This window comes from Lissotriton vulgaris, chromosome 6 (assembly GCF_964263255.1).
Source record: "Lissotriton vulgaris chromosome 6, aLisVul1.2, whole genome shotgun sequence".
Taxonomy (NCBI): Eukaryota; Metazoa; Chordata; class Amphibia; order Caudata; family Salamandridae; genus Lissotriton; species Lissotriton vulgaris.
The window spans coordinates 1,607,884,311-1,607,907,207 of record NC_141694.1 but is presented as its reverse complement, the minus strand read 5'-3'; the positions used below and the strand labels follow the sequence as shown (position 1 = coordinate 1,607,907,207).

General features: G+C 40.5%; 1 protein-coding gene across 1 annotated transcript in view; it reads left to right on the top strand.

Moving 5' to 3' along the window:
* Positions 1-22,897, top strand: part of TTC7A (tetratricopeptide repeat domain 7A) — a 1,603,679-nt gene that overhangs the window by 806,393 nt on the left and 774,389 nt on the right. The window contains exons 13-14 of the mRNA XM_086927774.1: positions 6,093-6,150; positions 19,419-19,491. Of these exons, the coding sequence (XP_086783900.1) occupies positions 6,093-6,150; positions 19,419-19,491 (131 nt within the window). The remainder of the gene's footprint in view (positions 1-6,092; positions 6,151-19,418; positions 19,492-22,897) is intronic.

Sequence of the window (22,897 nt, the reverse complement as noted above, 5' to 3'; positions counted from 1 at the left end):
ATCGGTAAAATTCTGTATTTATGAATCGGTAAAATATACTTACCTACATCTGGCCCTAAGTTTCTTTTAAAAAATGTAGCTAACATTTGGACCTATACAATTTATTTTGTATAAATTCATTTAATGTGTGTAAAATTTAGCAATGCCCGAGGAATTCTAGTAAAGGGGGTACCCATTGGCGAATCACTAGCGTGTGTGATTGCTGCATTATTTATTACTAACTTTGACGTTGCGCTTTAACTTTGGATAAAAGTTATCATGAATTCTAGCACCAAGAAGCCAATATTGGTAAATATGTGTGCTACAAATAATCCCTACCATACACTGTGCATACAGTATATTTAATCTGGTGCTTTAATCATGAGCTGTTTTAAAGTATTCTGATAAAAATCGATTAGTGCTGAAGACAGCCTTGATTGGTGTTGGATCGAGGACCCGGAAGTCTGCACACCTAGCAGACAGAGATAAAGCAGCTTGCCAGAAAGTTTAGCGTTTTCCCTACAGGCGGTGTTTGTTGGCCTGTGGCAGGGTCAGTCGCATGTCCTGGATTCCTGGCTTTTAATTGAGTCTATCCCAGTTCTGCGCCCCAGTGTTTGTTGTGCCCCACCTGGCACACATCATGCCGGAGGATGGTGATGACGTTAACATTTTGCCCCCCCCCCCCCCCCCCCCCCCCCCCCCGGAAAAATGTCTGCGGACGCCCATGATTACAGAGTTTATTTGGGGCTCGGGTAGAAGGCGGGTCGCATTGACTACCTTGATGAGACCAAGGGCTGAGGGAGGACTAGCGGTTCCCGACTTTGTATGGTACTATTTGGCGGCGCAGCTGCAATGGCTAACGCAGGCGGTGGCCCGGGACTTTAGGGGTCTGGAGGGGCCGCAGGGTAGAGTGATCGCCCGGCATGTCCTATCGTTTATAGTACTTCAACAGAAGATTAGTCTGGACCAGCTTACCCTAGAGGAGCGCACCGTTTATGTTGGAATAGGAGCCCGAAACAGGCAAAGGTTTCCCTGTCCCTATGCCCTGGAGATCCCTCTGGGAATGTGCACTGCCCTGCCGCATGGGGGGACTGGTCCGCGCTGGCGGTCTGGGCGGAGCTTGGGGTCCATATGGTAGGGGTTCTATATAGGGATGGGCTCTGCTATCGTTTCGAGACTTGCAGACCACTTTCAAGTTGCCGCGGGGAGATTACTTGTTGCACGCCGCTCTAATAGCAGGAATTCAACGGCAGTGGAAAATGGGGTTACTGGAGCCCACAACATCGCTGGGCTGCCAATATGTAACCATGGCGGCTGGAATGTTCAAGTCGTCACGTGTCTCCATAGGCGATTGTCGACCGAGCGGCTTCCACCCCTTGACGCCCTCAGAGGCAAGTGGGAGGTGGATATTGATAGACCTATACTGGAGACGACGTAGCCCCACCTGTTGCGGCGTGCTTGGAAGGGCACACGTAATGTTAGGTTCCAACTAGTCCAATTCTTTACATTGCATAGAGCCTACCTGACGCCGGTTAAAATCCTACAGTATATCGGGGGATCCCACTCACTGTGCCCTAGGTGCAATGCTGATGGTGCTGATTTCAGTCATATGTTCTGGACCTGTGCGGGGCGGGGGTCCTACTGGGAGGAGGTAGTGGCAAGTTTAAATCAGGCGACAGGGCGTACAATTGAGGTGGAGATGGGGACCTGCTTATTACTTTGGTTCCCACATACTCCCAGAACTAAGATTACGAGTAAATTTTACGATTTGGGATTAATAATGGCGAAAAGGGAGCTTACTATGCATTGGTAGTCGAAAGCGGGCCTAATTTTCTGAGGTGGAGGACCAGTTTCCTACATTGGGCGGGCAGTGAAGGGACACTTCGCTTACAACTAGCTAAGCACATTGCAAATGATAAAGCTTTAGAGGCCGCTAGGGCATGGGGGGCATTAGTGGCGACGCTGCAACCCCGACCAGGGAGGACGGGGAAGAGGATGAAGCTGCGAGGTCAGATCCGGGGAGCGAATGAGCGTGGTGCATACATGGGGAAGGCAGGGGGACATGACGCACAGTACAGTGATGTGGGGGGGGGGGTGCTTGGCAAATTCCAGACACAGAGGTGCTCACGGATTAGCGTGGAGGTTTAGGGAATATATATTTGCACAATGGAACTTTCTGATTGTTTTTGCAGTAGTAGGGCGAGAAGGGCATACTAACAGGGGGGTGGGGGTAGAGGGGTGGGGGATTAGGACAGTTGGGGAAAGCACTCTTTGAGGGGGGTTGGAACGTTGAACAATACTCACTGGGCCATCTCATAATGGCTAAATAAGAATTGTTATATGTACATTTGCAAGATATGAAAATAATTAAAAAAATAATTAAAAAAAATAAGGAAAAGAAATAACATCAAATTCTATGAATTACAATGTTATAACATAAATGCTACGTTGGCTCCTTTACATGGCACAACACTTTCACAAGTTACTACTGAACGCCTTCTAATGATAACATTTTAACAGATCAAAAGAATATATGTGGGTGCAAACTATCCATGATTATGATGCACCCCTACAAATGACAGAGCACCATTGTGCTCCATCATCAGTAAGCTCAGTTATGCAAAATACACAAACTTCGCAAGTTTAGGAGTTTGTGAATTTATGATCTTGCCACAACTCTATCTGCGAGAATTAGAATTGCCCAGTCATATAATCCAAACGGCAATAGCAAACTAGGTGACCATTTTGCATTTTATTTAGATTGTCTCAGGAATGGAGATGATTGAAGTGACAATTGAACTAACTGATTATCAGAATAAACAAGAGACATTCATCTAAATGGGCATGATGATGAGGGCTAATAAAACAATGTTGGTCGTGAAGCTTTAACAGACACAGGGCCACAAGTATTTAGTGATTGTAGCTCAGTTAAATGATGAAAATCAAGGCTGTGATCTTAGGCTACAACCTTATTTTTTGCATCTAAAAGCCTGTGTTGATGAGTGTCGCACTGACTGGTGACTTCAGAGGGGAGTCGTTTATCTAGAAGCCTATGAAGGCATACAACTGTGATTCAAACTTGTATGAGATGGAACAGCAGCTTTCTTTTTCTGGGGCTTTCACTGTGCCTATTATTGTAAGGAGAAATTGTGTTTGCAAGAACAATCATGGTTTGTAATGGCCCACATAAATGATGTACTCTTTGTGTTCAGAAGATACTGAGCATAATAAAAAATGTATCTGCTAAATGAAAAACAGAAACACTCCACATACAGAAAATGTCTTGAGTGCACTGTAAATTTGATGTTTGCCTGGAAGCGAGTCATATTCTGCTGGAATCGGTCTCCCTCTGGCATCTCTCGTGTTATTTGTGAGCGATGTTTGCCCTTGCATGCAGTTTTCACACTGACGCCCAGCAAAATGTTTGTCTAATGTGCAGAACTTTGATTAAAATTGCACGTATTTTGATGGGAAAAGTGTACTTTCACCCACCCTACATCCAGTGAACTAAACCGTGGTCACAGAATTCATCAATGCTGAAGACATCTTTTGCAGCAGTAGTGGTATAGTGGTGATGGTACGAACCTTATTAAATTAAATGGAACCAGAATGCCTAGCAAACGTGCCATTCCATGTTTGAATAGAAACCTTCAACATTCCAAGGCCTGCAGGTGAAATAATGGGATGATAGTGGGGATGTTCCTATTTTGTCAGCTAAGCAGTGTTGATGCTCCAACTCACTTACAATGAAGGGGACTCCATTTGCGGGGAAATGGAGACTCCTGGGCTATAATAAGCAATCTGATCATTACTGAAAAATATGCACAATTAGGCTTTTTCCTGTATTCAGTTTATGTACCCATATGTTGAATTACTCATTACAGAAACTGAAAATTTAGAATAGAAATCTAAATTCATTATTAAATGCAGTAGTGCGGTGTGTGTATAATAAATCAAGTAGCCACGGCACATTACAAATGGTAAAATTAAGAATACCAATCCCTAGGACCACACAACATCTAGCCCTCGAAGTGCATGACCTAAAATAAGGTTAACCTCTCCCAAAGTAACATTTCTTTTATAACGTTACAGATGAAGAGAGTACACAATTTCCAGGCATGTTTATACTGAGCAAGGTAGCACTAAAATATGACTTGACTATTGATCCAGTAATGCTGCTAATTGTGAAAACACTTATTAGAAAGCGACTCTCATTGACCATTAACACTACAAATAAAAAGACACTTTACAGAATGGACCTTTTCTTCACATTCATAACAACAACAAAGAAACGAAGATATTAGCACATAACCTTATAATGTTGCAAAAGCACATCCCTTCAGCCAAAGATGCTAATGAAAAATGTTACTTAGCGTACACAATCAAACCGAGGCTGAAGCTGAATTTCAATGATTTTCTGAAAAGCTAAATGAAAACAATGCTTGTGCACCAAATTCAAACATGCACTTTTGAAAATGTGGCCTGGTTATGCTAAGTGAACCAACTATATGTTAATCACACTTTTTATACTGAAAATACATTTTTCACAGAAGGTTAACTCTCCAGTGTAGTGTTCATGATGGTAAAAAGTACATAATTGTAGCATAACTTGTCTGTTTGTCCTAGTAATTCGCATCTGATTGGTGGTTGATATACAAGACGTCTTAACAGGAAGACTACTAATTGCCTGGTTGACCGTGCAGGGGAAGGCCTTCCCGACCTTGCTTTCTTTTCTCCACTAGAATGGTCCTCACACCTCAAGTTGACCTCAAGACTTCTGCTTCTATTTAACTGTAATGCATGATGCCCTCATTCAATAATCTGCATAAAGTCAGTGTTGCACAGAATGGGAGGTTAGGGGAGGGCGGGAGAATGCTGTGGACTGGACATTCATCAGTACCTGCAAAGTTGAAGGCACTCCTAAGCCTTTACCGGATCATAAGCCATTGTGCCGCAAATAAAGAAATCAAGGTCCGGAGGCCGTTCCTTCTCCTACAATGTGGCAAAAAAGTGGAACGCCTTGCCTCAGCATCTCAGATCAAACCCTGACATTCTCTCCTTCCGCAAACAGCTGAAAACGCTACTGTTTACTACATAATCAATGGAGCTGAATCCGCCTGCCTCCCAACTTAAACCTCAGCAATATTCTTAGCGCTTGGACGCCTCAGGGCAGCTACCCGCGCTTTAGAAATCCAAATTCATTCATTCATTCATTCATAAAATGGATTTAGTGAATACCAAAAAGCAATATTGCTGTGGCATACTCTCTGATCTTGAGAATCGCAGGATTTGCGATCACAAAACGGCGGAATACATCCAGCTCTCTATCCTATCACCTGCACCACAGAGGCCTTTCCTGCATCTCTGCTGACATTATCTGTGCCTTTACATAATGATGCTGGAACCAGTGCCCAGTAGGTTCATGTCGAGTCTAGTCTGATTTTGGCACGAGTGCTACTTTCTAGTTATGACCTCTGAAGAAGCTTTAGCTGTCTCGCCAGACTATTGATTTTCACCAAAATCATATACAAAATACATACTTTGAAGGGCTTTTGGTCAGCCGACTACATACATTGGTTTGTTATTTTGTACTTCACATTTTTCCACCCACCATCGCATATTGAATAGGACAGCGGGTCAGCCTACTTTGCCCATATGCTCCCTTATTTTGGAGGGCTTCCTTCAGTTTGGTTGACTGCACACAGCCTGCGCACATTGTTCATATCCACCTTTAAAAAGGTGCTTTATCTTCAGTTGCATAGTGTGCTTCATTTATTTAATTTATCTTCTATGTATTAACTTTGAATACAGGTTACTTACTTTGCCTGCTTTGCTTTAAGAAGCACCACAAGAGAGGGGCATTGGTTAAACTCACTTAACAGCAGCATTTGTTTGGCCAGAAGTTAAATGCTTCCCCTTAAAAAGAGTGCTTGTATTACACTTTAACTTTGCACTGTTGCTAATAGCACTTGTCTACGTTTCTTTCATTTTTTCATTTCCCAGTGTTGGTGACATGCTGGGGGTTTCTTCCCTGCAAGTAGATTTCGTGATGTATTTTGTCAAGTCCTTTCCTGCACTTTTAATTGTAACAACATATTCTTGTCTTTCCACAGCTGTTGTAAAGAGCAAGCAGGATGACCTGCACAAGAAAGCACTTCATGCTCTAGAGAGGTAAGGAATATTACACCATAAGGGCTTCTTTGTTTCTTAAAACGTATAGTGGTTCTGCCCGCACAGTATCTTTTTATTCTTTCTGTTTATCGAAATGTGCCCCTTTGCAAGCATTTCTGAATATGTTTTGAATTTTCTACACAGCCATTCACATTTAAATTGCCTGCCTTTTATTCAATGGTATTATACTTTTGGCCTTGCTGTTATAACTATTTTATGTAACTTCCCTGGTTATTTGCAATACTTAAAAATATACATAATTCATTAATTTGCAAAACATTTGATTTATTATTTTGTCTTACTTTTACAAATTGTGAATTTACAAATATAAACTATTTTTTTAAACACAAAGCAAAATCAACTGAAGTTTCAAGATTCCCGTTCTTATCCCCCTCAAGTGCCTACTTCTAAACACGTATTACAATTATATAAAACGTACTTTTCTGATACCATATCTTCGTCCTTTGCCTTTTTATCATTTCCCTATTCTCACCTCAAACATTTATAACAAAGACAACGTTTACATGAACAGTGGTCGTCTCTCTTTTCCATGTCCTACCATTTTGGCCTGGTAATACTAGTACAATTGTTTTCTTTGCACTCACGATATCTTTATCTGCTTGCTTTGGGACTTTGTTTCCCTTAAACGATTTGCCTTATATCACTTATGTGTGTATTTTATAGACGTGGACAATTTATTTCCGCTGTCATTCTCCTTTGTTCTTGTGCTCTGTGCTGGGTCTTTTGTATCCTGTTAGAGTTGTCTTTTATACTTTCCATCGCCTGTTATCGGCATGCTGTTGTCCTTGTGTCATGTTTAGTTTTATCTTCTGATATCTAAGTCTCTTTTCTCTCCTCACGCCTGTCAGCCTCGTGTTCTTCACAGAGAAGGCTAACTGGGGATTTAATGGTAAGAGGCTTGGACCTGTAGGAAGAAGGGACTCAGGGCTGCGGTCGATTAGAGATTTGCCCATATAACAATGCCTGCAATTATGCAGGCCTGATGCCTTTATTGCTATTTAGAATGTGGTAGAACTCGAGCATTGGACGTGGCCCACAGCTGTGAGTGTTGCCACTGCAATGGCAGTTGTTTGTGTCACTACAAGAGTGGCAGCTCGTAAGTGCCAGTTGGTTAGTGTGAGTGTCAATTCGACTGCTGTGAAAGCCAGTGCGTTGCAAATATAAAGCTCTATAGATCTTGAGGAGCACGGGTACAAATGTATTAAACTTGATGATAATGCATTTATGACTGTGCAAGCACCATTCAGCTTCTTCAACTTCTGAATATTCTGAAATTCGTCACAACTACAGATAGATAATATTTTCCTTATAGGCATAAGGTTTGTGTCTTCTGCATACTTCACCTGTGTTGCTTGATTTCTTTAAAAGCAGCAGGTTCACCATTTCAGATCCGTTAATAGGGAAAATTAAGGCATCCTTCAGGAGGATGATTTTCTTCTTTTTCAGATCAGAAAAAAATCTTATCTCTTCCAGATGTTTTGCTTTTTAATTAAGTGTTTTTTAAGGAAACATTTTCATTATTTTCTTAATAGTATATGTTGTTGAAATTCTCATAAAGGAATATTTTTTTTCTACCAACATTTCATGTCTCACTGCCCAATACATTTTCAAATCTGAGCTCAAATCCTTCTTATTCATTTATTTAGTTTCGATTTTTATTTAGCGTGAACTTGGCCCGAGGGCATCAGAGCACTTTACAGGGTTTGTTTATACAGCGACTGCAGGAGATATAAAAGAGAAAGATGCATACAGGGGATGTACTACAAGTAGGAAGCATGCAGTAATGCACAATATAAAACAAATATTATAGCACATACTGGCCCGAAGGCGTCAGAGTGGTACAGGAGATATAAAACAGTAGGATGAATATAGGGGATATAATACAAGTAGGAAGCATACAGTGATGTCGGAGTTGTACAGTGATTGAAGGAGATATAAAACAGTAGGATGTATACTTGAGATATAATACAAGGGCTAAATATACAGCAAGAATACAGGAGAGAATTGTCAATGCAGTTCTAAGGTAGTTACAGGAGATTGAAGCATGGGCCATAGAATCATAGGTCTGGATGGAACTGTTTGGTCTGAAGTTGGGATGAGAGCTGGGTGGGAAGAATTGATTTAGGAGGGAGGGATTGGGTATTTGTTGAAAAGAGATAATTTGAGAATGTTCCTGAAGTGTAGCTAAGATTGGTTGTCAACTAGTTCTTTTGGAAGGGCCTTCTAAATTCTGGGTGCATTCCCTGAGACTGAGCAGATGCAAGATTTATTGGTCTTGAATCTAGGGGGGGGTCAGGGGAAGGGTGATAGCGCTTAGAAGGGGTCTGTTTTGTCCCACTCTTGAGAGTTTTTTGGTGAGGTCGTTTGGTTTTCCAGAGTTGAGGGCTTTGTGGGTTATGCAGGCTGTTTTGAATATCCTTCTCACTTCAATTGGTAGCCAATTGAGTTTCTTAAGAGTCGAAGTGCATTGTCATATTGTGTCTCTCCAGAGACAGGCCTGGCTGCTGAGTTGGACTTCACTGGAAAGAGGTGTATTTTTAGGTTGCAGGTGATCATTGTTTTGCCGTAGTCCAGTTTGGAGAGGTCTATGGATTTTGTTACAGTCTTCAAGTCTTCAAGGGGAATAAATGGTTTGATTTCTTTAAGGTGTTTTAGCGTGCAGAAGGCACTTTTTGCTTAGGCGTTGATGTGGTCTTTCATGTTTAGGTTTTTGTCAAGAGTGATCCGAAGGGATTAAACAGAGTTGAAGATAGATAGTTTACAGTTTAGTGCAGTTAGGTTGTCGAGTCAGTTATGGCTATGGTATGGCTTGTGTCTGGCTGGATGAGAAGTTTAGCTTTGTTGAGGTTGAGCTTTAGGTGGTTGTTGGTCAGACAAGTTTGTATCCGGTAGAGAGTATGGTTTATGAGTTGGATTTCTTTAGATTATGAGATTTTGATGTAGATGTGGGTGTCATCAACGTAAAGGTGGTAGGCACTTCTGCTGTGTTTTATGGTCAGTGCAAGGGGTTCCATGTAGATGTTGATCAAGGCAGGGGATAGGAGTGAGCCTTGGTGGAACTTTTTGGTTGACTAGTGCTGCTGGTGATGTGGAATTATTTATTTGATAGGTGGGAGTTTTCGCTCAGGAATGATCGGAACCATTGCATGACAGTACTGCTGATGCCAGCACGTTCTGAGAAGGTGTTTAGAGTAAAGTTGTGGTCGACACTATCAGAGGCCGAGGAGGTTTCCAGGAGGATTAGGAGGCAAGCGTTACAATCATTGAGGGATTTGTGTAGATCATCAGTGATGTTCAGGATTTCAGTCTCTGTACTGCAGCCTTTCCTGAAGGTATCATGTATGTTGTACTTTTCAATGTGGTTGTTTAGCTGGGAGAGCACCTATTTTTCCATGATTTTGGCAAGGAGAGGGAGGTTGGTTATGGATCTGTAGTTTTTGTAGGTCATTTGGGTCGGGGTCTGGCTTTTTTTAGTAGGGGGGTTGATTTGGATGGGTTAAGAGAAGCTGGCATGGAGCTGCTGGATAGTCAGAAGTTGACAATTTGAGTCCAAGTTGGAGTGATGATGTCTTGAGATTTACTAATTACTTAATCACTATTTGCTAAATGCATTACTTATTTCAGCACATTATCCTTCCTACATTCCTTATCCTATTCCTCCCTACTAATAGTTGAAATGCCATCATCACACTCCAACACAACCTGGCAAACATTTCACTCATTCCTGTAACACTCATATAATTGTAATGGTATTCATGATAAATAAGCTGCAAATACATTTTGTTTCCAAAGTACATAAACCAACATATACATGACATTTTGCAAGTGAATAGAAAAGCAGGCAATTGGTGGAGAAGCATTCATCATTCTTTCTGTGGTAAGTACTTTAGTCAAAGGTTTATAGCTACAATGCAGCTCAAATGGTTTTCCCCAAAAAATGACCTAAATACTCCATAGCCCACGAACATGCCAATGCTTCATGCTGTATGACAGAGAACTTTTCTTTTGCAGGTGACAATGACCATAAAGCGAAAGCTACACTGTAACCTTCCTCTTTAACATCAAGTTGGGAGAACATCACTCCCAATCCATTAGTGCTTGCATCAGTGGTCAAAATGCTATCCGCCTGAGGGTCAAATCCTCACCTACTTACAGCATACAAATGACTTATTTTTGGGCAATTGTCTAATGTGGTATGTCTTCTCTGAGAGTCCCTTCATATATTTAGCATAAAATTCTACTAAAATGATTTCATTTGATCCTCGTTATTAGGAGATGACTAAATGGCTTCTACAAACTTACACTTTGGTTTTATATCATGTCTAATAATTTCATTTTCAAGATATGTCCCCATATCAATAGCAAAAATACATTTAAAAAATTCAACATGTAGACATTTTCCAAACTTAGTGCAACTTCTTGTCATGTTCATCTATATTTTTACCTATCACAAAAATTTAATCTTGTAAGAACATGACATCACAGAGTTTCCCAAAAAGCTGAATCATTAATCGCTGAAACACAGCTGCTGATGAAGCCAACCCAAAAGGCATCCTTTTGAATTGGAAACATCCCTCCGGAGTGATGAAAGTGGTAAATCTGCAGCACTTCATTTTTAATCTGACCAGATGGTTAGTCGCGAATAGATCCACAGTAGAAAACCACTTATGACCTTTTGTCAATGCCAGCATTTCATTAATACGTGGATGTGGAAATCTATCCACTAGAATGTTGTTGTTAAGATAGGGAATGTCACCACAGAGTCTGACTATGCCATTGGATTTTCTGGCCACAACCAAAGGTGAAATCCAATCCACAGGTTCAATTTTATCCTGTTGCACCAGTCTCTTTAATTCTTTAGAGACCTCTTCTCAACAACATAGGGATATTCCTCACCTATGAACTTTAGAACAGCATTGTCTTTTAGTATGATTCTGCATTCAAATCTGTGTAATTTCCTTTTTTCTGTACTGAAAACTGGCAGAGAACATCCTCCAACATATCCTGCTACTGTCTCATCTTGGTCTACAATCAAAACTTTTTCTTTGTTGTTAGGACCCAAAACAACGTGAAGATTTCCTTCATCTGTCTAATCTAGAGCAGGTGGACCTTTTTTCACAACATAAAGCTTTCCAAATGTCTTCCTGTTTTTGAATCTAAACATCAGATTCCTATATCCCAGAACTTGAATAGTTTCTACAGTATATATTTGTGGATTAATGTCCGGTTCCAAAACATTTTCCCAAATTTGTATTACAATTTATTTTTTTTACAGCTCTTTATCAAAATAATGTATGAGGAACCATAATCAGCAACTACATGTATTTATACTCCACTCATAGTCACACTGCATACTGTTTTATTCCTCTTAGTTGCATTATTCATATTAAGCAATAAATGGTCAAGCTCTGCTCTTGGGCACCGAAGGCCTTGGCTTCAATAAACGGCTCACTATTACTTCGATCCCCTTCATTCAACCTGACCCTTGTTATGAGTTTGGGGTGGTCGAGAGCACTTTGATACAGGATTCTGTATCTAATTTATTGGTTACTGCCTCTACATTTGCTGAGAACCCGCTGATGTGTAATGATGCCATCAAGGATGGTTCCAGGTACAATGTTGACACCTTCAATTCCTTGACTTGCGATCCGAGTGTTGAAAGGACAGTGTTAGGGACAGTCATTGTGGACCCTGTCTACCCCCGCCGGAATTTACTCCTAGAACTGAGTCATTTAGTCCCACTCAAAGTGAAGCTTTGACAAGAAAGAATAATGCTGTCACAAAATGCTATGATGGTATAGCCTTTATTTCTTGGAATGTGGTGGGGTTATGTTCTAAAATATGTAAATCTGAATTGTTCTCTTTTATAGATCCCTTTGATGTAATTTGTTGCCAAGAAACCTGGATTTTGACAATGTTATAGTAGAGGGGTTTAGAACCTTTTGTTCCACAGCCTTCCCTTCCAGTGCTGGCAGGGTTATGGGAGTTCTGGCTGTTCTCATATTAACTAAATTTAGGAATGTATCTGGTACAGAGTTAAACACAAGCCTCCATTATCAGATCCTGAAGCTTTCCTCTGCAACGGAATTTAATATACTCTTAGTATACTAATACCTTTGACTATTGTATTATTGATTATTCAGCATCAGCTATTGCATGTCTAATATATAAAGAGTGCAATTGTACTCATTGTGAAATGGGGCAAGGTTTCCTGGAAGACTTTGTGGGGCTAGCTCCTATCATGCTACATACCAAAATATGGTTGTCTCTGGATTTGAAATTCACATGTGATATTGTTAAAGATTGCCTGAAACAAAGTAATGTGCAGTCCATTCCGTTGTTAAGCTATGTTAAATCATCCCTGTGAGATCTTGTGTTGACTGACTTATGGGCAAATACAGATAAAATCAGCACTCTTAACAAGGCGAGATTAAATTGAAGGTTTTAGAACGCAAAGAATAGTTCAGATGGGAGAAAGCTATTGACATGACATCAGTCCAATACTACATATCACTTTCAACGTGCAATGGCATGGATCCCTACTTTTTGTGGATTAAGGCTCCTCAACAATAATTTCATTTTTCGTGGATTAATATTATGGGGCGTTTCTGGTCACAGGATCCTGGTTTGCTTCTTTGCCGACTAGCCCTTGTGATGGGATTTCCTGCAAAACTACTAAATACTTTGTTATTTTGCCCGCTTTATGCAGTTTACAGATCCTGATTTTTACATCTTATCCTTAAAAGGAGGTTTAACTCGCACCAAGAGGGTTTGATTTGCTTACAGCACCTTGATTCACCATTGATTTGCTTTGCTTTGCTGTTTTAAAATATATTATTCAGGCCCTGATTTTAAGAAAAGGGTATACATCATGAATTTAGGACTGCGATGATATACTGTATGTTTTATTTTCATCTGATATTTAATTGGTACTTTTTTAAACGTTTAAATTGTTGCATTTAAACAGTTTCTTTATGAGCTTTTATGGTCGTATACTTGACTGAATAAAGATTTGTTGATTGATTGGATATTAAGTATAACACTTTCTTTGACCTTTAGATCATCACCTTTAGCATCACGGTATCATCCTCCTCATTTAAAAATTCCTCAGAATCATTTTTCAGATAAAGTAGTTTGCACTTTCGCAAAATAATACACAATGCACAAACTTTGCATTGTTATCTAATGGAGGGGTGCATTTTGCTGAATGCAAAATGGCCAATGGCATCACATCTGAAACATTTTGGAATCTTTTCTGTCCCTCCCAAGCACTCTCTTCTGACTCCTCACAGTGTTTATATGACACACATGAGTACCGAAGTGCTCCCAGTGCCGAAGTGCCACACTGAAGTACGCAAGCCCATGAACACTTCCCAATTGAATGACATTTTTAGACAGGTGACTGACCATATATCATCACATGTGCGTCGCTTTTGTTTACTTTCAAGCAATCTCCCACCACCACAGATCCGCTGTAACTAGACTCGTTGCGTCATCATGCATTAATGCAGACAATGGACTCGCTGACACCACCGTTCAGTGGTAATCCCATTTTTCCAAGATACGTGTTGAGCCAACAGTACCTTAAAACTGTAGTAAAGTGCAGTTGTACGTCAGGTTTTCAAGTAAGATTAACCAGGATTCCTTCAGTTTACTCCTAATTCACTTGAATAAATCTTCACGGGATGTGGTACTTTTCCAGGTCATTTTATACTTATCGCCAAATTTGTAGAATATAGGTAGATTAAATGTACTGCCAAAACTCTTACTCAGTTGCAGTTCAAGTATTTAATCAAACAACGACCAGGAAAAGGTAGCGGTCTTCACTCCTCGTCTCACGGCATTCTAAAACCCCGGTACAGGTTCTAACATACTGGAACAAACCATTCCCTAGTTACAACAGAGTGCCTGGGGTAATGTTTTACCCAGTAAAATGTGTGATGTGGAAGTAGCTGATTCATGCAATGAATCCATATGCCAGCCTCATAGTCCTTGCTTAAAGAAGGAGAACTCATTACGTTCGCTTGCCAATCACTAAGAATAATTTTCAATTCCTGTAGTCAAACCACAGTGTTGTGATGGGGGAGATGTTGTTTTGTTTAACAGTTCTTAAGCAGGTTTCCATTTCCTTAGCATCTGTTGTCCTAAATTGTTCCTGTAATGAATACATGGAATTTAGGTGCCAATAAACGCATCCTTTTGCACTGGAAGGAGAGGAGCTCTTAAAGCCATTCTATGCAGAATAATCTATTTATGTATTCAATGTAAGAGCTTCTGCACTGAGTCAGAGTCTACTTTGCATTATGTAAACTGTTGAAATCCTTTGTGTGCAGGTTCACTTTCTGACAGGAGTGACCTGGACTTGTTAATGCATGGATAACTCATGAATAGCCAAGCAAATCTATTCCAAGTGTTTACTTGTCATTCTAGGCGAATGTATTTAAATACAAAAAACTGGGACTTTGGTCAGAAATGTTACCCTGGCCTCAGAATCTCTTTTCCAGAGCAACAGTTCTAGACTTTTCTTAAAAAGAAGGTGCAATATGGAAAGTATAGGTAAAGTTGCGTTTGTTACAACAGAAAACTTGATAACGTTTTCTGGTTTGAATACTAACTAGCCTAAGAAGTGTGAGGGGTTGTATAGTTTTATATTTATATACAGATTCGTAGAGTGTGAAGGAGGCGAATGGAGTGTACCAAAGAGAACAAAAATGGCAGATTCCAACAAACGAGTAGACATAAGTGACTTGTGATAGATTAAACAAATATTTTAATAAGAGTCGATAGTGTATTTTGTAATTATTTAATCAACACCTCAATTGATTATCTTTACATTCAAGATGAACCCCTTTAACGAGTTTTATCCTGGCATCTTCATGGTTATACCGTTGTCACCATTTTTGCATTGGATTTTCAAATGAACAATTGTGCACAGGTGAACTGAAGGACTATCTCCAGGGTGTCCAGGGTCTGACCAGGCCTGCATTGGGGAAACATCAGAGGTTGGGTTAAAATAGAGGTTGAGGCAAAAGTTGAGTTGAGATAGTGTAAGAAGATCTTCCTGTGGGGGGTTTCATAGACAACGACCTTCTGGAGGTTTGCATGGTGGAGACTGTCCTGGCTTGTTACCAGGGGGGACCACCTGGAGCATCCAACAGGCCAAACGCCGAGGACAGATGCACACAAACACTTTGCTGAGGGCAGTTTGGATCTTTTTCAAGTCAAGTCAAGAATGCTTATTTTGACATTACTCTTAAAACATCATAAAACCACATTATAAAAAATCATCTTCTTAAATGTGAAAAAAAAACACTTGACACAACAGACATAAAATTCCTACATTCTATAAAAATCATTAAAAAAAACTTTTAGGAATCGGATGAAATGCTTTTAATGGCTACCTCAAATCTTCCTAAAGCCATGTCACATCCAAAATGGAATTTCGTTAGCAGCATTGATGCTTGCCTCCATTCATATGTACCATATTTAAGAAAGAGTGGCTTTTGAATTGCTTTCTGAGGTGTCTGCATCTTCAAACAATCTACAAGGATGTGCAGGCAATCACACTTTACTTGTAACCCCAAATTGCATTTCTCCTGCTCATCGAATATTGTTGCCTTCACTTTACTATTAATGTGGCACGGGTTTATAGTTATACCAAAATGTAATCTGAAGATCTCTGGTTTTAGGCTGTTGTTTAGTAGAGTGTCAGTATACGGAAACCACTCCTCTTTCTTCTAAGCACGTTAACATGAATTGAACGGAGGATTTCCCCTGAAGATACTGCAAGTCCTGTTCTCTGGCATTATTCTTTACCAAGGGATGAAACACGTCCTTTGTGAGCTCCATCTGGAGATTCTCGTTAGAGCAATCTAAATCCAGGATTCTACATATTTTGATATTTTGCCCAGGTTTTTTTTGGCTCTCTTGGACCACTTCAGCTCATTGTTAAATATCTAATTTTTACACATTGACAAGATCTTTTGGCCTTCTTCTGTCTCCAGACGTTGCCAGAATGTTACTTTATCTGCATATGTTAAGTAACTCCAGGAAGTTATTCCTGTTTCCATTCTGATTGTCTGATACATTGCTGACCTCGGTAGTGACAGCAAGTTTTTTAGGTCTTTTCCTTCTTCATAGTCCCAGTTCTTTTCGCCACTTACACAAAGTAATTCAGCCCCATAATCGGATTGCTGGCAAACCATAACCAGGCAAGCCGTCAGCACAGGCCACAAAGACATGCTTTCATAATATTTGTAGAACTTTAGGCCGCTTATAGATGCTGGGGTTCATTCTCCCTTCTCAATATGTTCTTTCCTTGTCAGACACTTTTCAAACCGGACCACTAGGTACTTACATTTATTCACCGTTTCTAATTTGCTAGACCCCAAATAACATGCAGTTTTTACAGATGTTTTTCCCAAATGCCACCACCTTGTTCTTACCCATGTAACCCATGACAAGTGATGGTGAGACAATGGAGAAATTAAGTGGAAAACAGCATGACAGGAAATGATAGGGGATTGATCAACTGCAGAGGAACCATTTGATCAATTATGGGGGTTGTTGTCATTCATCACCTTGAAGTGGCTTTAATACAATACCATGTTACTATGTAACCGGCCCCTTAATAGCTGAGGTGTACACTCATATCACTTCTTTTTTTATTTTTTTTTATTGGGTGGTTGAGGCCCTTTAAATTGAGGGACACCACTTTTATGTCTGAGAGTGGTTGGGTGTGCGGTTGTGTAGTCATGGTGGTTTGTCTCTTTCGAACACCGGCATAGCCTCTGATCAATGGAGGTTTATCATCGAAAGTTAATGCACGGCTGCGGAGGCGGGGAAAGAGCTGCTCCAGCTGTGCTCCCAAAGAGGAGGGAGGAAACTCTGAGGCGAGTATGTTTTCAGAGGCTCTCCCATAGTGGTACGCGGACCCAGACACCCATCAACACTCTCTGGGCAGTTTTCAAAGGTCTATCAACGCGTGCACGCAGTCGTAGAGAAACACTTAAGCTTTCAGAGAAGACTGCGTACTTCACAGAAAAGAGGCACAGATGGGCAAATGAAAGTAAAGGCCATACACAAGGATTGCGCCTCACTCAGCAAGAACAGTGTCAACAGGACTCATGCAAATGCTGTGCACGCTAGGCCTCTTGTTAAACCAAAACACTTTTATGGTGTGAAATCCAGACACATGGGGAGATGAGGCTTTAGGAAAATAATCTCCATGTCCCAAAAAAATGAAAATGAACTTGAGTAATATAACTGGTGCTCATATAAAGTGCTCCAATACCTTTGGGTCCGGTTTGCACTATATACAAATTTCACAATAAAAGTAGTACCTGAGTCACAGCGCAAGCAGCGGACGGACACTAATTAAGCTCAATCAGCCTGTACTTGGTCCATCTGCCACAGAAAGAAAGGGAAGTGATGTAGTATTTGATGCCTGGCACGAGAATTAGTAGGCAGCTAAGAGAGTGATATTGATGTCAACTAATGCTATGTAATGGGGGACTAAAAGTCCCTTTTTATTTAGATTTGTATTTGGGATACCCTAGGTTGCCTAGCGACAGTGCATGCGCACTGCCTGCAAGCTCGACCTAAACAGGAATATCTCATAAATTGGTTGCCTGATTTCAAGGTTTGTAGTTTACAACAGGAACATGTCCTGTGTGTGATTTCCTGATTAAGAGGGCAGTGCAGAATTTGCTGTACGAGATATGTGAAAATTAAGAGGTTAAGTTTTCGCTTCTGTAGAACCATGAAGAAGTGGGGAGGAGCTTAGTGGAAAACAGGGAAGCCATAAAGTGCAATAGTAGCGATGTCAAGGAATAAAGTGATAATTGACTTGAGAGGGATTTCAACTCCTTGGCAGGAAAGAATTTGGTGTTTTTATTATTTTAACAAGAAATTACATGTATGATGGCAGTACCATGACAGAAACTCTGTATTGTGTAGATATTCCCAGAGAGGAATTAATTTTATGAGTTTAGGAAGGGAACATGTTTGCATCATGCCCTTATTTTAACAAAGTATAAGGGGAAGATCATGTACTTTTCCATAACTCATTCATTCCGATCAAACATATTTAGTTTACATGTATTTCACTTGTATGGTGTTCATTAGCAACTGTGACCTTCAAAATAATTCACCAATGTGCTTCCACATGCTCTTTGCATGTGTACATTTTTGTAATGCCTTAAATTACTGCGTTTGACACACTGACATGAGATTCACATGTTTAACGTGACAGATATTTTGCTTATATCTGATGCAGTCGGAGTATGAATTGTTTGTTTCCTTTTGGGCTCTTATTCTGCATCTTTTTGGTTGATGCATTTTGGCTTTTAGCCAATTTAGGTAGGTCATCATCAGGATTGTGGACCCTCTGCCATCACTGTCTTAATTCACTACTTGAAGCACTGCATTAGTGTTAAGAACTTTGGGCCTGATTTCGAGTATGACTGATGGATACTCCATCACCAACGCAACGGATATCTCATCCTCCTTGTTAGAAGTGCGTTAGGATATAATGCACTAATAAGGTGGGCGAAAGATGTGTCAAGTTTGTGGAAAATTTCCCATCCATCAAACTCTAAATCAGACACTTAGGGCCTGATCACAAGTTTGGTGGTGTGGGAGTGGGCCGCCATGACACCGCCCCGCGCCCACACCGCCAAACCGGGCCGCCGCCCCCCAGATTATGACTAATATCGTGTTCTGGTGGGCGGGTGGCATGGTGGTCCCTTGGTGGGTCAGTTTAAAGGCTCATATGTGAGCCTTAAACTGCACTGAAGCAGAACCACTGGGGATCATACAGTGTTGGTGTTGCGGGAGCTCAGTTACTGTTCGCATCAAGTCTCCAATTTATTAATCAGATTTACTACAGTTGGAACATCATCTCTATTGAGGCTGTGACACAAAGTAAAACATTGCATTAGGATTGGAAAGTGTACACATACTCCAGCATTGTGTGGAAGAGGGAGAAATAGAAATGCCATAAAGGCAAAGTGTGGAGTTATTACTTGGAATCTGGAATTACAGCCAGTTAGAGCACAATGTTGCTCAAACATGCAACGTTTTATGTGCAGTGAAAATGATACTTCTAAATACGTTTTGCTAGAGAAAATTAAGTATGACGATGTTTAAAATATACAGTATTACATTTTCTATATTTTTAATTAATAACAAATGTTAAACAAAAAATAAACTGTCCTAATGGATTCATGAAATGTGTGTTTTTCTAGGGCGCATCTTCTGGCACAAGATGACCATCAAATAATTATGTATCTTGCATTACAGTTGGCTCTTGTGAGACAGGTCAGTATTTGTGTAATCTGTTCAGTAATTATTAATGTTATTCCTTATTTGTTTGGATATCTCTATTTTTTTGTTTCCTTTAAAGATAACGTTATTTCCATTTGATGTCATTCTTAGGTAGGATGTATGACTCTATACATCTGTGTTTCATAATTTTTTTTATTATACCTGATAATTAAATATAAGACTGGCACATGTGTACGAAAATAAAATATATTGAGGGCATTTAGAGAAGTTAGTGGAAAGTAAGGAAAAGCAAACGCAAGATAGCGATGTGTGCCAAGTCATTATTGGGCTTCATTTTGTACACTGTTGGATCTCCACATATTGTACAATGTCCTTTGCTATCTTCACGGTCTCAAATGTCCAATTGAATGCCATGCTAGCTTTCCATGGATTATCGCTAATTATTACATGCCATCTGCTTTACAGGCATGACCCAGTTTTGTGCGTAGCATAGCAATTTTATTCATTAACTCTTGATCCACTAACAGCTCAACACCTTTCACTCTTGCTAGGCAGCAGGGGCGGCTCCTCCTCTGTGGCAGAGGAGCGTTGCCCCACTGCCAGTAGAGGCAAATGAAAAAGTGATCCAATATCAGATCATTTTTCTTCTTGTGACTTTCTTGGTGCCGGGGCCACAGCACCGCCGCAAGACAGGGAGGAGTGGTGGGCTCTGCTCTCAGTTCACATACCGGTTTGGCCGGCTGTTTCAGGCCAGTCAAACCTTCATGCGCACTGATATCTCTCCAACCCAGCTGTATTGCTGGGTGGAGAGATCAGCAGGCACAGGGTCCCATGTCCCGATGAAGCTCTAAATCAGTGCGCTCCCCCAATCCCTAGGATTTGAATTTGAATTGAATTTAAAATATTTATAAAGCGCTCTGTGGCCAAGCGGCTTCCTGGCGCTGTGGGATTGGCTGTTACAGGGGAGCGTAGCATCAGGGAGAGAGATTATTCAGTGAAAGCTAGGGAGAACAGGTGTGTTTTGAGTGCTTTGCGGAAGTGCAGGTAGACAGTAATGGATCTGATGGTCGGAGGGAGACTATTCCAAAAGCAGGGAGCAAGGATGGAGAATCTGGAACCACCCACTCTGGACTTGCGGAAATGAGGAATACATAGGAGTGCCTGGCTAGAAGAACGAAGGTTGTGGGAAGGGAGATTGTGGGTGATCATAGTGTTAATGAAAACAGGGACCGTGCGAGCACGGGCTATGAAAACCAAACAGCCCATCTTGTAGAGGGTTCTCTGCAGGATAGGGAGCCAGTGGAGGGACCTGAGAAGAGGGGAAGTATGATGAAATTTGGGGAGCCGATAGATGAAGCGAGCGGCCTGATTCTGGATGGACTGGAGGCGTCGCAACTCGTAGGCAGGTATGCCCACGTACAAGCAGTTCCCGTAGTCCACCCGTGAGAGAACCATGGCCAAGACTATGATTTTGAGGGCATCAAAGGAAAAATACAATACAATACAGGATGCTCTAATGGTTAGAGCAGCATCATGACTGGCCGCAGGGGAAGCTGGGAGCTTCAGCCAGTGACAAAGGAGAAGCCATGGGAGCAGCGTGGCGAGCAAAATACTGGTAGGTAATTTTTTTTTTTACATTTCAGTCACCTCGTGTGGCTCTCTGTGTCGGCCCCCTGTGTTGGCCTCCATGTGCTACCCTTCCCTTGCTGCCCCCGCCCCACCACATTTCCTTTACATCAGCCACTACTGCTAGGCAGGAATACATTGTGCTTAACAGGTAGTCCTGCAGATTTCATCAAGTGCATATCAGGATCCATTTATGACTAGTGTTTTATTAACTATTTCAGTATTTTCCGGGGTCTTTCTATATTTGAATACCCACTCCCTGTTTGCTGACACCTTTTAAGCTTCATGTACTTTTTGTACTTTGCTTTGAAGATCCCAAATTAGGTAAATGTGTTCCTCCTTCAACCAATAATACATTTTCTCATTTGGCTTATAATAGTTTGTTAATGAGTTTGAAATCACCCTGGGCTTTTCTTGTACCTATGTTTATAGTTGATACTTGCTTGATTTGCCTTGGTACTTTAATACAATCCTTATTATCTTCTCTTTTGCTATAGAGGAGACATTCCCTCTCTGCATCAAGTATTTTCTTCTTAGTCACACTAGACCCTCTGAAGTTCTCCATGCTAGAGAATATAAGCCTATTTAAATCTCCACTTGTTGTGAATTTGTGCCCTGAAATGGTTTCCTCATTATTGTCACCAGTAGAAGAAGGTGTCTCCCCATGTGGGTGTTAACCTTAAATTCAGTATACAGCTGGAAAATATTGTGACGTATAAATCACATAATGTATTGGTAGTGGTTACCTTTTCTTTGTGTAGATTCTGCATCCAGGCTCACCTGATGTGTAACATCCATCTGGATACAGCATTTGTAAAATTGTAAACATTGTATTTCTCTTCTGCTCTATTCTCCAAGGCTAGGGTGTACAAAGAGATTGACAAATACACATCTATATATGCTTTTAGACTACTTGTGTTTTGGCAGTAAGCATTGTTGTTCATTTTGCCTGTGGTTTTGCCGGTCTTGTTTTAGCAAACAAAAGTTAATATATCACCAAAAGGTTATCATTCATTTGTAATAAAAGCAGCATCATGAAATAGCTCATAAAAATGACGGCAAGACTGTCTCATTTAAACAAATGTCAAATAAGTTGTGAATTTGGAATCATTTAACTGATGAGAATAACCTTGTACAGTGCCAGAGTTAATTGCAAAAGCCAACACCAGTCCAACACCACATTTCCTAAAGCAAGTTGCAATGACTTGCATTGTAATGGAACTTGTGATAACGTTGCAGTTGTGGTACTGGCTGCATTGTAAAGGCACTACAATGTAATGCCTGCGTTGTAATAGAAGTTTTCCCATTAGAAGTGATATATATATATATTTTTCAAGGTACGTCAATAACTGGCCCCAGTGTGATCAGTACTAGAGAAGGCCTGACGCCTGTTAACAATGTGAATAGAACCCTACCCTCCTGTATTATTCATTGTCATGGTCTGTCTCCGCCTGGAAATGTTTTACAACTCTGCCTGCAAAGTTACACATTTGTTTGATACGCTTAAACCACTGTAATTTAGGTACTTCAAAGAGAAGAATTGTTTAAATTTTTGAGCATTTGAACTTTTTTTGTTATAGTTAACAAAGTGATGTATAGATGTAATAGGTTTTTCCTTTAAGCTTTTACCATACCTGATCATTGGATTCTGAACCACAGACCAATGATTAACCAGCAGTTCATCCTGTTATTTCATCATTTTACAACCTTTCTGAATAAAATCATAGTAAATGTGACTTACAGTTTTTGCTGAAGCTGATTTTCCCAACCACCCCAAAATTGGCCTTTTACGTGGTGAGACAATCTTGGAACT